The 18,464-nt window shown below is 63.8% G+C and overlaps 1 protein-coding gene and 1 non-coding gene across 2 annotated transcripts; both read right to left on the bottom strand.

The window, feature by feature from the left end:
- Positions 1-37: 37 nt before the first annotated feature.
- EVPL (envoplakin) lies at positions 38-17,690 on the bottom strand. Its single transcript, XM_042967839.1, has 22 exons — positions 17,483-17,690; positions 14,629-14,728; positions 14,154-14,308; positions 13,918-14,044; positions 13,017-13,142; positions 12,775-12,813; positions 12,476-12,637; positions 12,276-12,383; positions 12,002-12,097; positions 10,918-11,043; positions 10,318-10,461; positions 9,938-10,092; positions 9,670-9,767; positions 9,191-9,363; positions 7,683-7,861; positions 7,446-7,584; positions 7,142-7,335; positions 6,534-6,684; positions 5,159-5,242; positions 4,945-5,055; positions 4,751-4,843; positions 38-4,063 (listed from the first exon to the last, which is right to left on the bottom strand). The coding sequence occupies exons 1-22, from the start codon at positions 17,578-17,580 to the stop codon at positions 617-619; spliced, it is 6,105 nt and encodes a 2,034-aa protein (XP_042823773.1). The 5' UTR covers positions 17,581-17,690; the 3' UTR covers positions 38-616.
- Positions 6,834-6,978, bottom strand: LOC122233917. Its single transcript, XR_006211633.1, has one exon. It is a non-coding gene; the product is annotated as a U4 spliceosomal RNA (small nuclear RNA).
- Positions 17,691-18,464: the final 774 nt, after the last annotated feature.

An 18,464-nucleotide genomic window follows, 5' to 3' on the forward strand; every position in this document is an offset into this window, starting at 1 on the left:
GCTGTATTTCCTGAGTTTTCCAGTGTTTTTCTTGGGGGCAGGGCGGGGGGAAGGGCGCGTACCAAGGACTTGCTGACAAGGGGGAGGTTGACAGAAGGCTGGATGGAGACTGTTCCTGGCCAGAAGTCAAAGTCCCGGAGCAGAGGCAGTGGGGACGGGAGGGGCTGTTCGGGGTCTCTCCGGGGCCTGCCGGTGCACCCCTCCCAGAGTCAAGGGAGCCAAAGCCCTTGGAAGCATCCATTCCCTTGGCCAGGCTGGGTGGATGGGTCTGCTTCCCACCTGGGAAGGACCCCAGCAACTCTCCCTTGTGCTTATGGCTCAGACAAACCCATCCTGCATTCCCAAATGTGAACTAGACGCGGGGAGAACTCATTTATTGGAAGCACTGGGGCAGGGAGGAGGGAGGAGAGACAGATGTGCCGATGGATGGCTGGGTCTGGGGATGGGCCGGGCAGCCAAAGTTGGGGGAGGGGTCCCACACCGCAAACTTCCGAGTAATAGCACAAGTATCAGAGGAAGGACCCACCCGCTTGGATGAGGCTGTTCCCCCCGGGGCGAGGAGTGCACGTGTCCCACCCTCCCCCTCACACCCGCTCCCCGGGACCGCCTGGCCCCCTCAGCGCAGGGGCAGGGAGCGCAGTACTGAGGGGGAGGCGGCACGGTAGCAGCGGTACCCCTCCAGGGCAGCTGGGAGCAGCAGCAGGCCGCTCAGAGGGTCTCTCCGGCAGCGCCCCATGGCCTCCTTATAGCTCACCCGCTCCTTGGAGATGGGGTCTGTCAAATCCTTCTCGTAGCCGGACTCATCCTGCAGAAGCTGGGCCAGCTCCTCGCTGATCATTCCAGAGAGCACCGCCTGCGGGACCGGGATGCGGCCGGTCCTCTTGGGGTCGATGAGCCCCCCAGTCAGGTGCTGCACCTGCAGGTGTGGGAGCACGCTCTCCCGGGGCATCCAGCCCTTCTGGACGGCCTCGCCCACCGACAGCCTCTTCTTGGTGACGGGATCCTCGATGCCCGTGAAGGCCTTCTGGGCGTTGAGCAGCCTCTGCGTGGACGTGTTCTCGATCAGCCCCCTCTCCATAGCCTTGTGCACGGAGTAGCGCTCCCGGCTGAGGAGGTCTATGATGCCCCCCGTGGCCGCCTGGGCCTCCAGCAGCTTCTGCCCGGTGATGGGGTCCAGCATGTTCTTGGCCACTGCCGTCTTGATGGTGCATTTGTTGTCTGTGGTTGTGTCGTAGATGCCGGCGATGGGGAAGCTGTCATCGCCGAGTCCGAGAGAGACGCTGGGAGAGAAGAAACCGGTGCCCTGGGGCGCTGGGGAGGCCAGGGGGGACTTGGAGATGATGGAGCCGATGGAGAGTGAGGAGCAGGGCTTGGTCTCCCCCGCCACGAGCAGCGCGAACTCGGAGACGGGGAGGCGGCCGTCCTTGTAGAGATGGTACTCTTCCTTGGAGATGCGCCGACAGCGCAGGGCGGCCTCGATGGAGTACTGCTTCCCGCTCTTGCGGTCCAGGAGCACGGACTCCTCCCCACAGGGGCCCGAGGTGGTGACCTCCTCCCAGTCACACTCGAGCTCCTGTAGCTGAAGGTACTGGCCTCGGTCGATGATGCCCCTCTTGTAGGCCTCGTATGGGGACAGGTCCTTCCCCGTCTCCGGTTCCAAGATGGAGATCTTGGTGGAAAGGTTGGTCTCTCGCGTCTGGGTCTCCTGGTTGAGCTCCTCCCTGCTCACCTTGGCGTGGAGGTCCCGGAGGGTCCTCTCCTTCTCGTGGATCTGGTCCTTCTCGCGGAGGATGGCCGCCTCGAGCTGCGAGAGCTCCCGGCCCCGCCGGGCGGCCTTCTGCCGCTTGCTCTCCGTCCTCTGGCTGAGCAGCTGCGCCTCCTCCTGCAGACGCAGCACCGTCTGCTGCTTCTGCTTCTCCAGCTCCCGCAGCTCCTGCTGCAGCTGCCTTCGCTCCTGGGCCGCCTGGTCCCGGCCCTTCTGCAGCTCGGCCTCCTCCCGGGCCCGCGTCTTCCTCAGCGCCTCGGCCTTGTCGATGCGCTCCCGCAGGTGCCGCACCTCCTCCTCCCGGCTCTGCCGGGCCGAACGCTCCCTGTTGAGCGCCTCCCACGCCCGGGACCGCTCACCCTCCAGCACCCGGTCCTTCTCCACGCGGATCACCTCTTTGTAGATGGTCTTCTCTTGCGCTTTGGTTGTCTGGAGGACGTCGATCTGGACCCTCAGGTTCTTGCACTCCCGGTGCAGCCCCGTCACCCGGGCTTTCTCCTGGTCCAGGTCCTGCCGCAGGGCTTCTGTGGACTTCTCCAGGTCCGGGTCCTTCTCCAGCTTGACCACCTCCTCCATGACGATCTTCTCTTGCGGCACGGGAGGCCGCTCCTCGAGCTCCCGGATCTTCAGGCTCAGCCGCCGCAGCTCCCTCTCCGCGGCCAGCTTCTTGCCCCGGTCCTCCTGGAAGCCGAGCAGGCCCTCCCTCTCCTGCACGCCAGCCTGCAGCTGCTGGACTTCCCGCTCCAGCTGCCGCCGCCGGCCCGCCTCCTCGTCCAGGCTCCGGCTCAGCCGGCCGTGGTCCTCGCGGAGCTTCGGGTCCTTCCGGGTGACCACCACCTCCTGCACCACCACCTTCTCCTCGGGCCGCCTCCTCTCCAGCAGCAGGTACTTACTCTGCAGCTCGGAGACCGCATCCTCGGCCGCCCGCCTCTTCTGCGCGGCTTCTCGCACCTCCTGGCGCAGCCGCTCGGCCTCCTTCTCCAGGACGGGGTCGTTCTCGTGGCGCACCACCTCCCTGTTCACCGTCTTGGTCTCCACCTTGGAGCGCTCCCGCTTCCACTCGTCGCGCTCCCCCCGCAGGCGGATGAGCTGCTCCTGGGCCCGCCCGCTGCCGTTGACCAGCTCGTTGAGCCGCGCCTTCAGGCGGTCGATTTCCCGCAGCACCTCGGGGCTCCTCTCGTGCTTCACCACCTCCCGCGTCACCTCCTTGTACTCCACCGCCGGCTTCTGGGCGCGCAGGGCCGCCAGGTCGGGCAGCAGCGCCGCCACCTCCTGCTCCACGCGGCTCCTCTCGCCAGCGGTCTCCTGCAGCTGGGCCCTGAGCCTCGCCATCTCCTGCTGCGTCTCCGGAGCCACCTGGAAGGTCTCGTGGACGCGCTCCCGGAGCTCCACTTCGGGCTTCTGCTCCTCCGCCGCGCCGTGCCTTCCCCGCAGCTCCTCCAGCTCCCGCGCCAGGGTCGCGTTCTCGCTGCGGGTCTCCTCGAGGAGGCTCCTCAGCCCCGCCGCCTCTGCCAGAAGGCCCGGGTCCCGCTCCACCTTCTTCACCTCCTTCACGATCACCTTGGGCTCCGCGGCGCCGATTGCCCGCTCCAGCGCTTCGAGACGAGCCCGCAGCTTGGCCACGGCCTCCTCGGCGCCCTTCCTCCGCGCCGTGTCCTCTTCCAGCTGCAGCCTCAGCGCCTGGGCCGCCTTGAGCATCTCCAGGTCCTTCTCCACCTTGACCGCCTCTCTCACCACAACCTTCTCCTTCACGTTCGGCTCCTTCTCCTCCAGGGCCAGCAGCTCCTTCTTGAGCTTCTCCAGCCGGACCGAGACGGTGGCGTTCTGTCCCCGCAGGTGCTGGATCTCGCGGCCGAGCCGGGCCGCCTGGCTGTCCAGGTCAGGGTCCCTCTCGATCTGGGTGACCTCCTTGGTCAGCAGGTGGGGCCGCACGGCCCTCCTCTTGCTCTCCAGCTGGACCACCTGCTGGGCCACTGCCTCCAGGTCTGCCTGCAGGCTGGCCCGCTTCTTGCCCTCATCCTCTACCTGGGACTTCACCCTGGACAGGTCGCTCTCCAGCTGGGGGTCCCGGTAGAACTCCACCACTTCCTTCTCTTGCAGCCTCTCCAAGGGCCGCTGGGTCCTCAGCTGCAGCAGCCGCTTCCTCTGTTCCTCCAGCTCGCGCTGCACCCGAGCTACCCGCTTCCTCTCCTCCTCCAGCTGGGACTTCAGGGCCTCGGGATCCTTCCCTGCTCGGGCTGGGCCCTCGGACCCCTGCCGTGCATCATGGGTCACCTGGATATCCTCACTGAGCTCCTTCTGCAGAGGGAGAGGAGGAGGGAAAGAGTCCGGGAGGGGAGGTGGGCGCGGGGGGGGGGGGGAGGGAGGAGCCCCATTTCTATCACCCCCACTGCACGCTGAGATCAGAGACCCCTCCCTGCTTCCTGAGGCTTCTGGTAGGTTCCGGGAGCAGGAGTCGCAGACCTTGGACGCGGGATTTTGAGAGGACCCCTCAGCCCCACGACGCAAGGCAGTGTTCGGGAGGAATTTGCACCAGAACGTGCAAACAGGACAGGGTCTCCTTTCCAAACCTCTGCCCCTCCCCTTCCAGCCAGGCTCCCGGGTATGGGCCCACGCTCTTCTGGGAGTGTCGGTGTAGGAGAAAGGTGGCAAGTTCCTCAGCCAGACACCAAGAGCCATGGAAGGCTTCTGTCTCCCAGGGAGGGAGACTTAGGTGGCCTCTTGCCCCTTGCGGCTGGTCCTGAGCTAAAGACTTCGTGGGGATTTTCTCCTGTCCCCACTGGCAGACTGCCCAGTGGCTAAGCTGTGACTGCACTGAATGACATCTCCAGGGCCTGACTCTGAGACGGTTACCAGCCTGGAAGAGCCGCTGGGGAGAGAACCGGGGAAGGTAGAGAGCTGCACCCCTCAGGCCGCCGAGCCTGCCATGTCCGTGACCAGCCCAGGCTGCCTCGCGCAGGGACGGAGTGGGCGCTGTCCCCGTACCTTCTCGAGTATCCTTCTGGCAAACTCCAGCTGGCGCAGCTGCTGCTGGCATGCAGCTGCCACCTCCGTGTAGGCCTTTGTCAAGTTCTTCTCCTAGAGACGGGGAGCAGGGAGGGAGAGGGAGGACAGGGTCAGCTCCAGAGCTGGCAGGGCTGGTGCCGAGGGACACTGAGCCTCGCCGGGTCCCATCTCACCTGGTCCTGGATGCTCTCCTGCAGGGGAGCTACTCGGGGTCTCTTGGGGGCTGACCCTGCCTGAGTGGTCTCCAGGGAGCAGCGGTAGGTATCTGCCTGCAACGCGTAGTCCTGAACAGGGAGGGAAGGACAATAGGCCGATGGTCAGTGGGGGAGACAGGGGATGGGAGAGCAGAGGACTGGCAGAGGGAGGGGAGATAAGTGAAGGGCTTACCTGGAGGGCTGCCTGCAGGTCCTGGGAGAGGCGGGACGCCATGGCCCTGTCCTGCTCTCGGCCCTGGATCTCCTGCTGTAGCCTCTGCCAGGGAGAAAGCGGGAGTCGAGGGAGGTCGGCAAACACCATTCAGCCAGGCCCTCCTCCGGGGCCTCAGGCAGCCAGCACGCTCCAGGGGCCGCAGGGGCAGGAGTTCACCCGGGAAACTGCCCTTTCCGGGAAGTCTTCCTTCCTCTTTTTGGGAGAATCCCTTCCTTCTGCCCAGTGCCCCTCAGAGTCACGTTCCAGCCCAGGGGCCTTCACCCTGTGACCCACCTAGAGAGCTTGTTGAAACAGAGATTGAAGGCCCCCCTCCAGAGGTCATGACTGAGCAGAGCTGGGTTGGGGCCTGAGAATTTGCACGCCTAACTGTCTCCATGATGCTGGTGCTACATACAGGTCCAGGGACCTGAGGACCACCATCTGAATCGTTCCTAACCTTGGCCGCCCCTTTTCTTCACTTGGGGAACTTTTTAAAAAGTGCTGATGTGGGGCACCCGGGTGGCTCGGCCAGTTAATTGACTCTTGATTTCGGCTCAGGTCATGCATGATCTCACGGTTCGTGAGATCGAGCCCCGAGTCTGGCTCACGTGCTGTCTGCTTGAGATTCACTCTCTCCGTTCTTACTTCCATGCACACACGCGTGCTCTCTCTCCCCCTCAAAATAAATAAATAAACTTCAAACAACAACAAAAAAGTACCGACGTTCTGGTCCCAGCGATTCCAATTTAATCCGTCTGGAGTGGGGTTCTGGGACAGGGATGTGTTAAAAGCCCCCTGGGTGATTCTAATCTCCAGCCAGGTCTAAGAATCTCTGTCCCAAGCCACCTGTCCGACCTTATACCCCTTTGCTTCCTCCCTAGACACTGTCATTCCTCCTGCGGCCCCAGGCCCTTGTCTTCCAGACCACTTGCCCTGACCCCCCCGTGTCCTGCCAGGGGCTCCCACGGGGCTCTGGCTCTCCACCAGAGCACTCGCCAGCAAGGTGGTCTGCAAGGCACTGGCCTCCCCCACCAGACTGGCTGTGCCCGTCGCCTCTGGTTCATTGCCAGTGTGTAGCAGGGGACTGGCAAGTAGGAGGAAGAGGATGAGGTAGGAGCTGGAACCTCCAGGAGCGTAAAGCTCGCTGCCCACCTCATACCAGATGGCGCTGGCCTTGCCGTTTCTGTGGGCCAGGTGGAGCGAGTGTTTAGGGTGGGGGTGACGCCAGCAGGGGCCTGAGCTCTGAGGTCTCTTAGCATGCTGGCCACTAGGGGGCCACACACGCACGGGCGGCTCTCCCTGTGGGGAGGGTCCCCAGAGAGGCTGGAGGTGGCCTGCGGTCCCAGCTCCTCACCTTCTGCGCCTGCAACTTGTAGGCCACCTGGCTGGGCCCGTCGCTGGGCCGCAGCTGGTTGTGGGGCAGGTGCTCCAGCCAGAAGCTCAGGTTGTCCCTGCAGTTCTTGAACTGCTGGTAGGTGAGGCTGGCGTCCTGCAACATCTTCTCCCTACAGGAGGAGGAGGAGGAGGAGGCCCGGAGCATGGGTGACAGCTACCCTCTGGGGACAGGTGAGGGGTGCACAGAGGAGACTGGGGGGTGCCTTCCTCCCTGGGAGGGGTCAGAAGGCCCTATTCTGGGCCTATGCTGGAGCTGGGCATTCTGGGAAGGCCCAGACAGTCTCTGCCAGGGAGGTAGGCAGGCTCGCCCTGGGAGACGGGTGCTGTTATTATCCCATTTTAATTAGCAATAATCGCGCCTCGGATAAACCTCACGGGCTACGATACTGCCACTGCGCAAAGCTGGTTATTATCCCGTTTTAGAGTTGAGGAAACCCAGCCTCAGAGAGGTGAAGTCACCAGTCCAAGGTCACACAGCTCGGTGGCAGCAGCCACTGCTGTGCACTGGGGGGGGGGGGGGGGGGGGGGGGGGGGCGTGCCTCGAGCCCTAACAGCCCAGCCACTCACCGCAGGTCCAGCTGGTCCCCCACAGCGTGGTAGCGGTCGGTGAGGGCCCTCGCCTGGCGCTGCTGGTGAGGCAGATCTTGGCAGAACTCGCAGAAGCTGTTCTGCAGGGTGCTGCACGCATGCTCGGTGGCCTTCAGCTCGCGGTGCAGCCCCAGCACGCAGGCCTGCTGTTCCCGCAGCTCCCTCCGCAGGCGCTGGGGAGGAGGGGACACGGCGCCGTGCACCCTCGTGGCTCCATGAGTCACCACGCCCACACCCCCCCCACCGCCCCGCAAATGCTCGGCAAGGCCACCCGGCCCCTCACCTGCAGCTCGCTGACCCTCTCCTGCAGCGCGCCTGGGCTGGCAGGGAGAGGGGCCTCCTGTGCCACAGAAGATTCCAAGCCTCGGATGACCCTCTCCGTGTCCTGGATCTGCCGCTCCAGACCCAGGGCAGCTCTGGCTCTGTGTCAAGGGGGCCCCGTGTCAGGAGCTCCCAGGGCCACACGCACCCCCAACGGCACCACCCAGCGGTCCCCCTTCCCAGTCCCCGGAGCACTCACTTCTCCCCGTAGAGGTTGCAGAGAACCTGAACGTCACTGTACTTGTTCTTGAGGTTGTTGAGGACCACAGGCAGGTGCAGGGCCACGGGGCCCACGGGCTGGCCGGACAGAAATGCTTCACACTCCTGCTGGGCTGCCTCCTTCTCCGCTCCCAGGCTCTGCAGCCGCTGGGCTGTGCCCTGGGGCGGGGCGGGGTGGGACAGGGTCAGAGGTCTCCTTCCAGAAGGGCCCACCCAACCCTGCCCACAAGGCCTCAGAGCATGGTGGGTATGAGCCTGGGCTGAGGCCAGAGATCAGGGATCAGTCCTGGCCCCCAGCATCCCCCTGGGGATGACCTTGGGCCTGTCAACCTCCCCGAGCCCCAGTGTCTTCATCTGCAGAAAGACTGATGGGAGGAGGCAGCACGACCCTGTGGGTGTCACTGTGCCATTCACAAAACGGTTCCCTGCCCGGTCGCCCAGGTCAGGCGGCAAAGCCCTCGCTCTGTCCACATGGGTTATTCTGTTCCTCCTCAGCCACTCACTGTCTACCTTCAGGCCTAAGTGCGCTTCCTAGGGCCCTCAGCACCCCTAACGTGGGAGACGTGGCGGCTTCAGGACTTGAGGACCCAGTTGGGGGCTGCCATGTCCCCATGCAGTCATAACCGGTGACTCAGGTGCAAAGGCCCAGCCCCCTGTCAGCCCCAGAGCCTCAGGCGGCGGGGGGATCTGTGTTGAGGCTGCATTCTGCCCCCTGCCCGCTCTGCCGTCCCCCCACGACGTCCCCTCTGAGTCAAGACCCAGTCTTCAACACCTCCCGCGCATCCTGTCCCAGCCCGGGAGCCCTCCTGTCCCCACCGGCCCTCTGAGCATCTCACACCTCCGGTACAAGGTGGAGCGGAGACCAGCTGTTTGCATGGGGACATGGGCCAACGAGATTCAAACATTTAGAAACCAAACCCCAGCACTGTATTGAACGGAAACTGGTCGGCAAGGACATAACTCAAACCGCCACCCCCTTCCTCCCTGCCCCGTGGGGAGGGGCTGCTTTCACTGTTGGCGCTCAGAGGACTGTCCTTTTGTGATGGAGTTTACACACTGCAACCTCTCCTGGGGAGGCTCCCCCACCTGCCTCCAGGAGGAAGCCCAGGCTTCCTTGCTGCTCTCGGGACCCTCGCTGGAACACCTCCCAAGTGCAGGGTCCAGGGCCTTTACCCTGGGCCCTGCCCTTCTAGAACCTTCCTTGGGCCTGACGTCATCCTTGGGACAACCAGATGCATGGGTATCACTGTGTCTGTTTTCAGTGGCGAGGAAATCAGGGCCCAGAGAGGTTAAGTGATTTGCCAAGATCACAAAGCTGGTCAGCGGAGGAGCCAGAGTGGGAGTCAGCTTGTCTTGAACCCTGGACTGTCCGCTCCCTGCCTCTGCCTCGGGTCCCTGCGGCTGCGCGCACACTCGCCTCACCTTTAGTTCGTGCGCCCCCAGGGGAGGGGTTGTTCTTATCCCTGCTGTCCTCGCTCATCCACCCACCTCGTGGCTTTGGATGCGGCCCTCCAGGTCCTCCAGTGGTGCCGTGCGGCTCAGTGGGGCCCGGGCCCAGGCCAGCACCTGCCTCTCTATTTGCCCTAGGTCTCCATCCAGTCGGGTCATCTGTGTCAGGAGTTTCTGGGCCTGTGGGTCTTCTGGGGCTGAGCCAGCGGGAGCTGGGGGCATAGAGTTCCTGTAAGGGTCCAGGGCCTACCTCCCCTCTGCCCATCTGCCTGAGGAGCTCTTCCCTGGTGCCCCCATAGCATCCTGTGTGGGGAAGGGAGGGAGGCGGGTGGGTAGGGCCTAACTGGGGGAGGGACCATGCTCCCTCGGGGCTTGCCAACCCAAGAGATGGAACCCCCCAGCAGAAGTCCCTAATCCAGGGTCCCCCCTGCCCATCACAACCCCCCCGACAGTGACCAAAGTAGGAATCTACTCCTTCTCTCCCAACAATCCCCAAGTCTCTGGCCAGCCCTCAGTACCCTGCTGGCCAGTCTGTAAGGGCTGCGTAGTGCTGGCCGTCAGGTGGCTCTGGACTGTGGCCAATTTCTGCTTCAGGGCCTGCAGCTCCGAGGCCAGCCTAGAACAAGGGGGAGATCAGAGAGGGACGTCTCTCCTCTCTCTCTGAGCGCCCCCCCGCCCCCAACTCCGCCCCAGGAGTCACTGCTCCAGGTGAAGGGCAAACACCACAGGACCTGGTCTGGGCCCACAGCCTGCCTCCTGCCCCCGAGTATCCCCAGGCGGACCCACTTGGAGGCCCTGGCCACGGCTTCAGGGTCCGGAGCCGGGATGCAGAAGCAGGCGGCTGGGGCACGTTTGGTCTCCCCACCTGGGCCTTGCACGACCCAGGTGTGCTGGTCGGTGTTGTCCATCAACACATACCGCTCACCCCGCAGCAGCTGCACCTGGGGGACAGGGCAGGGGGGGCTCGTGTCGGCTCAGGGGCAGGGGGAACTGAGGCCAAGATGGAGCCAGGCTGGGTACACGGGCTGGGGTAGGGGCAGGGACAGGCCAGAGGCAGAGCAGGGCTTGGAGGACAGAGGGCTGGGGCAGGGTGGGGATGGGTGGGAGCGGAGGCAATGGTGGGACTGGAGGAGGCAGGGCTGCGGCTGGGCGGGCAGAGCCTGTACTTCTGAGTCCCAGTCGCAGATGCTGTCCACGTGCAGAGGCTGCTGGGGGGGGTTCCTGCGCTGCTGCAGAGGGGCCACCTGATGGCTCTGCCGCTGCAGGTCCCCAATGGTCTTCTCAGCGACAGCCAGCTGCTTCTTGTCTGCCTGTGGGGTCCCAGGCTGCACTTGAGGCCTGCCCCGTACTGCCCACCCCCACCATGAGAGCCAAGGGGCCTTCATGAAGACAGGGTCTCTAAGTCAGGAAAGTAAAAGAAGGCCCTCCAAGGGGCCCAGGATCCTGGGGTCTGCTGGTTGGGGCGGGGCGGGGTGGGGGGCTGCTCAGCATCACCCAGGCCTCTAGAGTAGGGGCTGGGGTGGGCGTGCACAGATCCCTCCCAGGCGGTCTCTGTCGCATTGCAGGTGAGGAAACTGAGGCCCAGAGGTGGAAAGGGCTTGCTGGTAACAGACCAGCCCCTTCCTACTAGAGCAGACCCCCTTCTCCTCCCCACCCAGGGTGGGCTCAGGACGGGAATAAGTCCCCGGAGAAGGGTGAGACCTAGACGCAAGGGCCAGCCCCATCCCCTGGAGCGGGGTGCAGGTGGTCTGGTGGGGCTCGCTCACCTCCAGCTGTTGTAGCAGCTCTGTGGGGGCGCCAGGGGGCCCCCCAGGGGCAGGGCTGTACTGGGTGTCCAGGCTGGAGTTCAGCTTTGCCAGGGTTTGGCTGACGGAGTCGGCCTCTTCCTGGAACTGAGGTCGTGGGTAGTCAGGGAGAGAGCTCTGCCCACCAACCCCACACTGGCCCCTGCACCGTCGGCCTTTCTACCCAGGCCGTGCGGCCTTTTTAACCGGAGTGTTCTGCAAATGGGCGTTTCTGGCTCACTGGGCTTGTTTCAGGGTTATGAAACACCGTGGCTTCTGTGCTTCCTGCCCAGATGGAGTGGGGCTCTCCTGCTTACTCCAGTACCTGCTGTCGTCCTGGCTGGAACCTGGGGTGGGTGCCCCCAAGTGGAAGCTAGGAGTGTGCTTTACAAAGAAACTCCTGGGGGCACCTGGGTGCCTCTGTCGGTTAAGCATCCGACTCTTGACTTCGGCTCAGGTCATGATCTCACGGTTCGTGGGATCGAGCCCTGCTTCGGGCTCTGCAGTCACATCACGGAGCCTGCTTGGGATTCTCTCTTTCTCTCTCTCTCTCTCTGCCCCTCTCCCACTCATGCAGGCTCACTCTCTCTCTCAAAATAAATAAACTTAAAAAAAAAAAAAAAAGAAACATCCCGCAGTTGGGTGATGTTGTGGAATTCTTGTCCATGTGATAATGGTATGGCAGTTATGTAGGAAAATATTTTTAAAAAGGAAGGAAAACCCCTTTGGCTTATGTCCCTCTCAAAGTATATGAAACATCACTTGTGATTTATGCAGAAGAGTAAGATTTTAACTAATTTATTTAGTTTGCCTTTGAGAACCAACCCCTTCCCCACCCCCCGGCCCCCCGGGAGCCACCTCACCCTGTTGTGAATGTTTGCGTGACCTCGTTTTCCCTCTGGGACCCGGTCACGATGACACAGCTCTGCCGTTTTTATGAGGTGCCTTGTCTCCCTCCGTGTGAGCGTGTCCTGTGGCGTTCTCCAGGCACCTCTGCGCCCAGGGCCCCGGTGGCCGCCCGCCCCTGTCTCCTCGGGCCCCCACCCAGCCCCGCGCACCGGCTCACCTGGCGATACGTCTCCACATGCTGCAGCTGGCTCTCCTGGCAGATGCACAGGTTCAGAAAGTTCTGCCACGCCATCTTCAGGGCCTCCTGGTGGGTCTGGGGACAGCAACACCCAGCCCTCGGACCGCGCCCGCCCCGCCCCGCGCACCCATCCGCTGCCCGCTCGGCCGGCCCCACCCTGGGCCGTGTCTCCCTCTCCCCAGCCTCCCTGGGGAGCCCCCGGATTGAGGGAGCGGGCGGCCCTGAGACCGCGGGCAGCCTCTGTCCCTCGCACCTGGATGGGCCCCACAGCCGGGTGCCCCAGCTCCACCATGCGCTCCCCGTCGTCCTCTAGCTGGTTCACGCTCTGCTCCTGGCTCAGCAGCTCGTGCTGCTTGAAGTGCTGGGGGAAGAGTGCGGAGCATCAGTGACGGGGGAGGACGGGACGGGATGTCCGTGTGCCCCCCTCCCCCGGCCCCCCACTCTGCCCCCGACCTCGTACTCCCGCCGCACGCCCTCGGGGTCCGCCATGAGGTCGCTCCAGTCCTGCTGCAGGATGCCCTGCTGCTGCTGGGCCAGGGCGTTCAGCTGGCGCGTGCAGCCCTGCAGGTGCGTGTACAGGCTGCCCAGGCTCTGCCCGCGCCACGAGGCCGCCTTCTGTGCTCCGCGGGACGTGGCGGGGGAAGGGGGGTAGCAAGGGGCGCCGTCAGGCTGTGCCTGGAAACGCTGGCCCCCGGAAGGGTGCAGGGGGCCAGGCCCAGCCCTCTCCCTGTCCACCCAGCCCTTCCGCTCACCAGGAGGTCCCGGTATTGGCTCCGGATGGTAGCTGCGTCCTGCTTCACCAAGGGGGGAGACGGAGCAGGCTCAGCAAGAGGCAGCATCCAGGGGAGATTGTACCCCTTGTCCTGGGCCCACTGTGTCCCCCACCTCCATCCCTTGCCCCAGAGGGCCCGCCAGGCCACCTAGGCTAGGATGGGAGAGAGGGGAGGGGAGGGGAGGGGAGGGGAAGGGCCAGGCAGGGATGTACATCCCCCACCTGCCCGATGAGGTTCCGCAGCTGCTGCCCGTAGGCCTCGATCTCCTTCTGCAGGATGTTGTGCTCGGCAATCTGCTCTTCCAGCTGGGCCATCCCGGGCCCGTACCGGCCCTCGCGCACCTGCTTCTGCAGAAGGAGCTGGGGGTTCAGCTCAGCCGCAGGGCGCCAGCCCTCCCGCGCCCTCCCCGCGTCCCCGTGCGGAGGAGCGGAGTCGGTCGTTGGGGCAGAGGGTGGACAGGCCCGCAGAGCAGCCCAGGTGAACGGCAGGCAGCTCACCCCGGGGGACATGCTGCCCTCTGGTGGCCCTGGCTGAGCGTCATCACGACCGCAGTCCCCGATGCCTACTGGTCCCCAGAATGCAGAGCGCGGCCGCTAAAATGTCTTCCTGCCCCTCCCTGCCTCCTTACCTGCCCTGGCCTCGGTACCTCCCGCCTACACACCTGTCACTAGGCTCTGGGACCTTGCGACACCTGTGACACCCGTGCCCTCCCCACTGTCCCTTCATTGTCATCAGGCACCGTTGTGTTGTGATATCAAGGCACGGTTCCCCACCCAATGCTCAGGGTGACGCGCCCATGACCTGGCTCTGCCTGCCTCCCCAGAAAACCCCGTTCCCACCCCACCCTAGGCTGGAGCCTCCGTTTCTTCTTTCTGGAATGTCCTCTCACCATTTCACCCCAACCTAACTGAACCCTCCCACCTCTTCACACACCCCTTCCTGCAGGAAGCCTTCCCTGGCTGCGCACGGTCCCCTGCGAGCGCTCCCTTCCCAGACCCTCCCAGGTGCAAGCACTCAGCAGCCCCCCTCCCCGCCAATGACACAGAGCTCTGTGATTTCCGGTTGGGTCAGCTGTGATTTTGAGCTCCCTGAGGTGTCTCTGACATTGGGGATGACCCTGACCTGTTTCTGCTCCAGCACCCGTGCCCAGTCGACTCTGGGCCCCACGGCGGGGGGCAGCACCATCTTCTCGTACAGGGCGCGGTACTCGGCACACGCCTGGGTCACCCGCTCGTGCAGCTGCTTGATGCTACGAAGGAGGGGGGCCGGCAGGTCAGGGCTGGGCCTGGGGCTCCCCTGGAGCCCCGACGCTTCCGTTCTCCAGCCCCGGCCCCGGCCCCGGCTGCCACCCCACTCACTCCTTCTCGATCTCCTCGGCCTGCGGGTGCTTGAGCCGCCGGGCCTTGTCCACGTCCAGGAAGAGGTCCTTCAGCAGCACCTCGGCCTCCTTCAGGCTGCGGCCCACCTCCTGCCGGTGCTTCAGGGCCTGGTCCTGCTCGCCATGCACTCGGTCCTGCGGGTGTGGGACCACATCCTCGCTGCCCATCATCACCCCTGCCCCGAGCCCCGTTCTCGCATTCCCAGCTGCCGACCTCAGGCCCACACCAGCAGAGGGCCAGGCCCAGGGCATCTGTGGGGCAGGTGCAAAGACTTGGGGGAGCCCCTTTGACCCTCCCAAGTTGGAAGTCCAACAGAGAAGCAGAGCGGAGCCCTCTCTCCCACTGTGTTTGGGGAACGACCAGACAAGGCCAAGGGTGGTCTGTCCCACCTTCACCACCTGCACTCCAGATGCTCCAGGGAGCCTCCCTTGCCCCCTCACCCCTGCGGCCTTACCTGCTGCAGTTTCTTCTGGGTCTCCAGGATGTCCCTCTCCACCTGGTCGGCGTTGGCCTGCATGCGGGAGATGAGCAGGGCCAGCTCCTGGGTGGCAGCCCTGGGGTGGGGGTGGGGACAGAGAGCAGCCTGGTTGGAAAAGAGCCACCTGCATGGGGTCCACCTGTGTGGGGTCCCCTGTGTCCCTCGGCCCTGTTCTTCTCTGCAGCCAGGCTCCCTGCCCAGAAGGGCGGCATCCAAGACGTGGGGTCTCTGGTCTCTCTCTGCAGGAGGTTCTGGGAGATTCCCAGTCCTGAAGGTCGGAGAGCACTGTCCCCACATGAGGGATCAGAGAATGGGGGTCTCCAGTGTGTCTGGCACAAGGGAGCAGGCCAACATCACCATCCTGGCAGTGAGTTCCTAACCCCACCCAGCTCCCTGCCTCTCACTTGGGAGTGAATCATGCCTCAGCCGCTAAGGCCCGAGACGGCATGGCTGGGCTTTGGGAGGGGCAGTGGGCTGGCTGGGGGTAGGGGAGCGGCGGCATGTCCCCCACCCCAACCTCCTCCCACCCCAGCCCTGTCTCCCCCTCACACCCTGGCCTTTGCCTATGCCCAGGCTAATAACCATCTGAAGGAGCCACACAGCACTGGGGCAGGGGGAGGCATAGAGATTGTGTGGACACTTCGACATCCCCAGATTAAGGGGATTTAAGCCTAGATTAGGACCTGACTTGCTCTAGGTCGCACAGCAAGGAGCAGAGTATAAGCCTGATCTGGCTCCCCAGAGTCCTTTGCACCGGGCACTTGCTGTGTGCCTGAGCTCACGCCCTGCGGCCTAGAGGGTCAAGCAAACCTAGTAACAGGTAGAGCCGTCCAAGCCTCTTAAGCACAGCACCCTGTGAGGTCACGGCCCTGGGGAAGGGGAAGGCTTCAGGGAGCTGGCCTTGAGTTAGGGATCAAAGGATGAACCCCCACCCCTGGCTGCCCCAACAGAGGGATAGTGCCAGAAAGAACTCTGGGCAGGGGCAGCTGGGTGGCTCATTTGGCTAAGCATCCAACTCTTAAAAAAAAAAAAAACGTTAATGTTTATTTTTGAGAGAGAGAGAGTGAGTGGGGTAGGGGCAGAGAAAGAGGGAGACACAGAATCGGAAGCAGGCTCCAGGCTCCGAGCTGTCAGCACAGAGCCTGACGCGGGGCTCGAACCCACGAACCGTGAGATCATGACCCGAGCCAAAGTCGGATGCTTAACCGACTGGGCCACCCAGGCACCCCTAGTATCCAACTCTTGATTTTGGCTCAGGTCATGATCTCATGGTTCAGTTCCCGAGATTGAGCCCCGAGTTGGGCTCTGCACTGATCTCAAAAAGCCTGCTTGGGATTCTCTCTCTCTGCCTCTCCCCTGCTCACGAGTGCTCTCTCTCAAAATAAATAAACATTTTTAAAAAATGAAAGAACTGTGGACCAAACAGCCTGGGTATGATCACTTTCCAGAGCTATACTGCTGTGTGGCTTTGGGCAAGTTGCTTAAACTCTCTGTGCCCGAAGTGCCTCGTTTGTAAAGTGGGGCTTCAATACTATCTACATCACAGTGTTTCTGTGTTAGGAGGATGAATCCATCTGAAGCAGCCAGTGTGCAGCCTGTGTAGTCGGCATCCAGCTAGGTCTTATTCCACTAGAATATAGGCACCACAAAGTTAAGGACCTGTTGGTTCTGTGTAAGGTGGCATCCTCAGTGCCTAGAACAGTCCTGGCACACAGTAGGTGCTCAATAAACGTGTCAAAGGAATAGACTGCACAGGAGGGGAACAATGAGCCCTGTGTGGGGTGACTGCAGCCAGAGCCAACTGAGCTGTGTAGACAGATCCGACAGCTGCCCCAGGCTAGGAAAGCGCTGCCCTGGAGTCTGGCTGGGGACAGGGGGCTGTGGGTCCTGCCTGAGCCCCGGGTCACCTGTCTTCAGGCCTGGCCTCCTGGGAGGGCTGCTCCCATCGGGAGGAGCACACTCCACCCTGGGCAGGGCCCAGAAGCCCCAAAGGACAGGTCACTGCAGTGAGAGTCCTAACTGCCGTCTTTCCTGTCTGCCCAGAAGCCCAGCCTCAGTGTCATCACCCTGATCCCTATCAGGGTAATGAGCCTTTCATCTCCACTCCCATCTGCCACCTCCACCCTGCAGGGGGGGCTGACGGCCAGTGAGAGGGAAGAACGAGAAGGCAGCAGCCAAGTCTGTCTGCGGACCATGGGGCTGTCGAGAGGCAGGCCGGGCCGGGCAGGGAGCTGGGGCAGCAGAGGGAGGCTCTGAGGCTGTCCCGGGCCTTCTGGCCCTCCCCTTTCCCTGCGGCACCCTCTCCTCACACCCCAACGCTGTAACAAAACTCAAGGCCCCAGGTGAGAGCCTGGAGAGGAAAGCTACAGCTTGGACCCAGCAGCACAACAGCCCCGCCTCCCTGCGCCAGGCACCCAGCCTCCCTTCTCCGCCTCCGTCCCTCTGCCCACCCTGTACCCAGGTTCCAAGGGTCAGCCCAGCCCAAGCAGAGCCGTGAGGGCAGAGCCACGGACAGGGAGCCAGGCACTCCGGTCTCCCAGCACCCCCGGGACCCTCGTCATCCATCGTGTCTCCTGCAGAGCACCCCCAGCCGTGGCCCTCAGGCCCCTTGGAGAACGTGGGAGCCCCAGGCCGTCCCTGGCCTCCTGCTAGGACTGGAGCTGTCTGGGCAAGGGAGAGAGTCCACCCCCGGGGCCCTTTGGCCTCGGGACACTAAATGCCAGCACCGGGCTGGTCCTGAGCTCCGGGCGGGCTGCCATTGGCAGGTGGAAATGGGAGCACCTGGGCCGGCACCACCCCGCTCCAGCCCGCTGCCCCGGGCCCCACTTACCGGCTGTGCTTGCTGGGGGAGCCCTTGGGAGAGCCCTTGGCCGGGGAGCCCTTAGGGGACCCCTTTCCCTGGGAGCCTTTGTTCAGACCCTTGAACATGGTTGTGAAGGCAGGTGCCGCTCAGGCTGGGCTCGGCCGGTGCAGGCGGGCGGCAGGCAGCGGGCGTGTGTCCTCGCTGGCTGCTCAGCTGGGCTCTGGCGAGGTGGGGCGGCCAGGCACCGAGAAGGCAGTTTCTGGGAGGCCCCTCCCCGCAGGTGAGGCGGCGAGCGGGCGCCGGCCGGGGCTGCCACGCATGCACCCACACTGCCCACACTCAGCTGCTCCTGCACAACCAGTTTGGGAGGAAGAGGCACAGCCCAGAGGGCGGGGCGCCCGAGCCTGCCTGACTCCCAGAGAAGGTTTGGACTTGTTACACCCACACGCCCAGAGGGAAGCGGCAGAGATCGCATCCAGGCAGGCGGGGAAATAGCCGGGCCCAGGAGGGACAGGGTTGCGGACAGACAGAGGCTCGCGCATGCTCAAAGACAGGAGCCCGGCCTCGCAGCCTGCAGCTCGGGCTGGGGGTTGATAAACACCTCCAGGCAATACAGGGCACCTGGCTATCGGGCTATCGGGCACACCCCCACCCACAGCTCTTACCCCACCGGCCGGGGGCGGCTGGCCTCTGCTCTGTGCTCTCCACCACCATGATGGGGCAGCCAGGGGGCATTCACCCCAGACAACTGGCGCAAGGTACATTTTTAAAAGCGGGCACCACCCAGTTGGCTCCCCAGAGGACACCCCACAGTCCCGCTGCCCGGTCTTCCTGGCTGGCTCAGTGTCATCCTGTCTGTCCGTGGCCCTGGGGCCAGATGCAGTAGGACATCGCTGGGATCCTCCAAAGAGTCCGAGACCAGCTCCAGAGGGGCTGGGGCGCCCCCTCCCCCAAGAACCCCCAGCATTAGCCTGCAGGTGCTGTTGAGCCTAGGGTCCGGCTGAGCCCC

This window comes from Panthera tigris, chromosome E1, assembly GCF_018350195.1.
Source record: "Panthera tigris isolate Pti1 chromosome E1, P.tigris_Pti1_mat1.1, whole genome shotgun sequence".
Lineage (NCBI taxonomy): Eukaryota > Metazoa > Chordata > Mammalia > Carnivora > Felidae > Panthera > Panthera tigris.